The 6,545-nt window shown below is 36.5% G+C and overlaps 1 protein-coding gene across 1 annotated transcript; it reads left to right on the forward strand.

Annotated features, from left to right (window-relative positions):
* Positions 1-4,938: 4,938 nt before the first annotated feature.
* Positions 4,939-6,065, forward strand: LOC106468947 (homeobox protein GBX-2-like). The gene is made up of 2 exons (XM_013929400.1): positions 4,939-5,420; positions 5,933-6,065. Exons 1-2 carry the CDS (start codon positions 4,939-4,941, stop codon positions 6,063-6,065), a joined length of 615 nt encoding a protein of 204 aa, XP_013784854.1.
* The last annotated feature ends 480 nt before the right edge of the window (positions 6,066-6,545 follow it).

Genomic DNA, 6,545 nt, shown 5'->3' on the forward strand with positions numbered 1-6,545 from the left:
GAAGTGAACAAATGAAAAAAAAATAAGAATGAGCAAAGATCACCAGAAAAAAAACGAAGGGGGAGAGAGAGAGAGTAAATTTTCCGATTTATGTCACTTATCTCTCTCTATACACATATACAACAGGGTTGTTAAAGCTTTAATTAATTAACATTGTAATTAACGGGATACTTCCTGTTTTATTAAGTTCTGGACTTCACATTATCATGCGTAAAATGAACTAATTTGCTCACCTTATACGATGTATGTATATATATATATATATTACCTAAATAACGAGATAAAGAGAAAGAATTAGTTTCATAGCTCGTGACTTTGTGACACGTGCTTCTTTAAGTAAAAGTCGACTCCCGCTGTACCCAGCGCTTCACTCGAGATTAATGACAAAGTTAATCGTTCTTGAACACCAACCAATCGTGACTCACCTGAGCTAACTATCATTACAGCAACTGTAAAGATTTAAAAACAGAGCCAATCAGCATCCGTTATAATCCCACGTGCTAAACTAGAAAGCTGTGATTTTTGTGCAAGTAATGAAGGCCATTTGCTCTTTCAGTAGTAGTTTCCTGTCCGTTGTCCAGTTTTAATGACCACATTAAGCGTTGGTGACGGTTAATAGATAGGCTAAGAGTTATTTTTTTGCTAGAAACAGAGAATTAACTTGTCCTTGTCCATGCTTCAACCTGCACCTTATATGTCCATTCTGGAGGCTAGCAAACCCTCCTATTTATACGATGGCTATTCTACTCTTCCCAGAATCTGCCCCCACTTACAAGAGCTGCCCGTCTCGCAGTTGTACAACGTTTCATACCCAGTAATTTTTCCGTCACAACTTGGTTTGGAAAACCTCCCATCCAAGAATTCTGCGAAACATCGCACTTTTAATGGTTTTCACGTTCATAAACATACTACAACAGGAGAATTGTTCGCCATCGACAAAAGACTCGAACTTTCCGCGGACTCTCCCAAGCAGCTACTAGCAGTTACTCCACCACCAGAGATAAGTGTCTTTAAATTTTCTAATATGGCACAAGTTTCCTACAGCTCACAAAAAAATACTGTCTGTCAAAATGGCCATTTAAACTGGAAGACCAACTCAGGTAACTTTTTTTTTTTTTGAGTCGAGAATATACTTAAAAACATTGCATTGGGCAACTCTAATAAGGTTGGTGACATTTCAAAGAAACATTTGTAAATATAATTTTCAAGAACTTATCTACAAGAAATAAATGAAATCTTTCTTTCATGACAGGACGTCTTTATTGCTACTATTGCTGCTTGTGTCTGAGTATAAATATGCTTAGTTTTCTGCACTTGCAAATATTTCTACATTCGCCGTAACTGTAGAATCTCTAATTTGTTATAATATTTCATAAAAGTATCACACTTTAATATAGACTACAATCCTATATTAGGAGACGAACACTCGCTGTACTTATAGTATTTATACTGAATCTATACAACAGTATATCTAAAACATGCATTGTCAGTGTGACACGAAAACGTGGTGGGTGTATAGGAATTAATCAGTAGTTAAAACTTCAAGTGAGGGTGGATCCGTGGGGACCGAGTCCCCAAAGCTAAGAAAACCTCTAAGAGAAGCTCCCTAGCTATAAGGAGGAAAGGGCCATGGGAAACTGAAACAATATTATGGGACAATTTAATGCAGTACTGGATATATAAAATTGTGATCTTTTCTAAGAGGAATGATATAGTGGGTTGGGCATTGGGGCCCTTTAACTCAATGATATAGTGGGTTGGCCATTGGGGCCCCTTAGCTCGAGACATTCAATTTAACCACCAGAACTAATTTATATACGTACACACACACACACATATTTATATATTATAATATTTATAATATATAAATATTATATAGGTGGGGCAAAAGTTGTTTCATTTAGATCATATTTTAACTTCTAACTATTAATTACTCTGAAACAATCAATAATTAAGTAGGTTTCTTCTGTCTTCGTAATATTTGTAGTGTCAACCGTATGGTACTAACGCTATCAACTGTATAGTAACTTTTACTTAACCCTGTACATTACACTTCACTTAATACATTACACACAGGGACATATTTGTCTTAACCGGCGATATTGTACTTTTAGTCTTTATTAAATACAAATCTGGAAATAAGATTGTCCAAGAACGTACGAAAACGAGTTATAGAAATTCAGTACGATAGTGAAAAATAAACAACGTCTACTGTCACGTCACGCGTTTCTCTGCAAAAGTAAATCAGACTTAATTTTTAAGTAATAGCAATTGTTAATTTAAGGTCTTTGTTAATTTCGTTAAATGATAGTAATGTTTGAACTTTCTATCTGGTTATTTTGAGACGTAGAATAGTATAACGAATCTATTACAAAGCTTGTTGGTTTGGATCTACAGATTTTTTGTTTTACAAAATCACTTCACTGCTGTCACTTCATAGATTTTGAAATGGCCTATAGTACGTACGTAGAGAGAGAAATAAAACAAATACAAACGAAAAATACACAGTGTTCGGGTTTCTTGTGCCAGGCCAGGCGTAGTCTAATACTTAAAAGTGCCGGACTGTGGTCAAACGTTCAAGGATCCGCGTAACTTTCAGCTGTGACCTTGTTATACTAGTGATAGTCAACCCCGCAGTATGGCTAAGAGTAGGTGCTGGATTTCATTCCTCTGGTCAGCAGTTTTAAGTTACACACTGCTAAACCTGAACTTTCGGGTCTCTGATCTGACCGTTTACCCTGTGTCGCACGATGTGCCGTTGAAAATATTATATCATACCATACCATACCATTTATTGTGTCACAAACTCTGTATCATATTAGAGTTCACTGAACTGTTAACGGTTTTAAGTTTAAGGTTGGCAGTATAATTTAAATCTTTCTGGAGATGGTGTAATAGTGTGGGAAATGTTCATGTGGCATCATTTGAATTCTTTGATTACATTAAAAAATCAAATAATATATAGACTCTACAGGAGTGTTGTTTCTTATCACGTCCCTACCACAACTCTTAGCTTAATGCAAAATAACTATTAGCAACAATCCACGACGCTCACATTGTTGGATGGAGCATAACAATAACTTCAGTAATCTTTCTTGGTTTAAACAATTACTGGACCCCAATCTGATTAAGCGTCTTTAAGGTAATGTCTAACGTTGTATTTGCAGCGGTAGTTCTCTTCTCACACATGTGAACTTATTGCAAAGTACACAATACACTATCAGGCATTATTTGATAGATTGTTTAGGCAGAGTATTCATGACGAGTACACGGGAATTTAGCGGCAACTGCCTGTTGCAGGAAAAAACACAAGTGTAAAGGACGACGTTTCGAAGACGAAAGACCTTGTGTTTTCTCTACAACAAGCAGTTGCCGCTAAATTCCCGTGTACTCAACACTATCAGGCGGTTTGATTAACGAATTGTCACACTGAGTCTACTCTATCCGAGCGATGAAAAATGACACAATCAGTATTAAGGCGTCCAGTATAGTTCTAATTCTCAAAGTATAATGTAATATTACATTTACTTAAGTAAAGAGCCTGAACATGGATTCAAATGAGAAATCGATCGTGTGTTTTCGTGTCTGCCAGTTGAATCTAGTTTTATTGACTATTTTTATGTTGTCTGCCAGTTGAATCTAGTTTTATTGACTATTTTTATGTTGTCTGCCAGTTGAATCTAGTTTTATTCACTATTTTTATGTTGTCTGCCAGTTGAATCTAGTTTTATTGACTATTTTTATGTTGTCTGCCAGTTGAATCTAGTTTTATTGACTATTTTTATGTTTATAATGGACTTAATTATCTTACCACCCTTGTGAAACTTGTGTTTTAGGATATGTAAAATATGCACGACTTCGAGTAAAGGTTGATTGGTAAAGTGTTGATTTAATAAAACCATACCTCACAAATAATCTTTGTTTCGGGTTATTTCAATAATAACTCTGAACATGTTTTCACTGTGGGTAGAGATAAATGTTCAATCATTCAAAAAATATTTAATGTTGCTGTTCCTGATAACATGAAAACTATCGGCGTTAAATTCTATTGTTGAAAATAGCTCATTGGTTCCTAAAATGTTCATGTGGTTTTCCAACATTACACTCATCAAGTTTGTTTGTTTTTGAATTACGCTTAAAGCTATACTAGGGCTATCTGCGCTAGCCGTCCCTAATTTAGCAGTAATAGACTAGGGGGAAGACAGCCAGTCATCACCACCCACCGCCAACTCTTGGGCTACTCTTTTACCAACGAATGGTGGTATTGACCGTCACATTATAACGCCCCCACGGCTGAAAGGGCGAGCATGTTTGGTGGGACGGGGGATTCGTACCCGCGACTCGCAGATTGCGAGTCGAGCTCCCTAACCACCTGGCCATGCCGGGCCTCTCATGAAGACATATACGATAATATATTCCTTATAGTCAAGATTATTATTATCTAATTCTGGGATTCCTAAAGGAAATATATCTTTGTTTAACAGACCAAAACAATATATAACGGATTTCGAATATGACACGTGCAGTTATTTTATGATACCTTTTGATAATATTCATAACATTAATGTCAAATTTATTTATATATCGACTTACCTTAGTTATTCTCTGGGGAGATTTTTTTGTATACATGACCGTTTGACAATTAAGCTACGGTTAAATATGCTTAAAAAAACTATTAGAATGATGTAACTTACATGATATTCACCAAAGAATGGTTGTTGTATGTAAGAACAAGCTATTCTATTGGAAAAGCTTCAAAATATGGTTCTATCACTGAAAAAAGAGAGAAATTTACTATTTTAACTTAAAAATAGTAATGCATATAAACAATAGATAGGCTTAATAAGTGAATTGATTATGATACTTAACAAAGATTTATTTTTAAGCACAGAGTACTTGTATTTCATGTCTATCATTTTAGCAACTTCTAACTCATGGATGGTATCCAATCCTGCTTCGCCTCATCAGTTGTCTAACACTCGAGATGTCAACTCGAAAGACACACATGAAAATATTAAGGTTCACAGAAAGAAAAAGACTACGATTCACGAGCAACAGTCGTCCAGATCTAAAGCCGATAAAAGTGACCTGTACTTTTTGTCCCAAGGAAAACATCGTCGCAGAAGGACAGCTTACACTAGTGAGCAGCTATTGCAGTTGGAGAAAGAATTTCACGCCAAGAAATACTTGTCACTAACTGAACGCTCGCAGATTGCCACGACTCTCCAACTCAGTGAAGTCCAGGTGAAGATTTGGTTCCAAAATAGACGTGCGAAGTGGAAGAGGGCCAAAGCTGGAGTTACATCAGGACGGTCAGTTTCTAGTCGTAATGTTTCCAAGATTGTAGTGCCCATCCCCGTCCATGTAAACAGAATGGCGGTCCGAACTCGTTATCAGCAACTTGAGAAGTCCACATCTAGGTAAGTTCTTGATGTTGAAATGTAACGTTATCCTTTGTATTATAAAATGTTGTTCACTGATTCTGAACAATAGATTTTGCTTATCGTTAATATAAGACAATTATAATATTTTATTTAAGCGCATAGCTACACTATGGATTTTTTGGGCCGTGTACGCCATGAGGGATCGAACCCCAGATTTTAGCATTATAAGCTTTCAAACTTACCGCTGAGCAGCCGTGGGACTACAGAGGTTGAGTACATTATAATAAAATGATTTGTGGGAATCACCTCATAGTTGTAGTCATGTCGCCATATCCAGTCATGCTCTATCGGACGACAGAAATCCATCGGTACCGCGTCCAATGACTTGACTTGGAAATAGTATGAATATACATTTCATTCTCTAGCTGCTTAAGATACACAACTTTCGAAAAGATATGTCGCGGAAGCAGCTTGTGTACACGTGATTTGTGTCGCTTTTACACACAGAGATAATTCTTGAGCACGTTGAGTACTATTGCTTGTAATAGGTGCACAGCCTTTACAACTGAGCTTTGTGTTCGTGGATTTTCACCTGTCACAAGATACCGTACTTTGCTTACCATGGTTGGCGTACAACTTGCTGCAGATCTCTTTCTGGGTGGTCCTGGTGTCTTATGTTAATCCATATTTCTAAATTCGGATCATAAAGATGTGTTGTGATCGGAGAGTTGGATTTTTTAAGACGCGTATATCACTTGTATTTTAATGGCATTGGATATCCCCGAACTGAACAGATCTTTACGAACTCAACACATGAATATCTTGCTTTGAAAAAGAACTGTTACGAGCCCGTCCCCAAAACGATCAATTTTCGGTGGCATAACACTATCTACGTAAATCCAAGAAATGTCAAAGTGTAGTTCTGATACTTGTTGTTCCACAACGACTTTACATTGGCTATATTTGTTACTTGAATTACTTATTTGCATTTTCGAAATCATTTTAAACTAATGCACTCAACCCTCTATATAGTATTTAGTATTTACAATCTGAGCAAAACTTTACATAAAAGTGGGCTAAATAGCCACGATAGAGATTCCTAGGTTTCAAGTATAGTCGTCTCTAAATTTAGACTACTGACATAAGGAAACAATCAGCCAG

Source organism: Limulus polyphemus, unplaced genomic scaffold (genome assembly GCF_000517525.1).
Source record: "Limulus polyphemus unplaced genomic scaffold, Limulus_polyphemus-2.1.2 Scaffold3231, whole genome shotgun sequence".
NCBI lineage: Eukaryota > Metazoa > Arthropoda > Merostomata > Xiphosura > Limulidae > Limulus > Limulus polyphemus.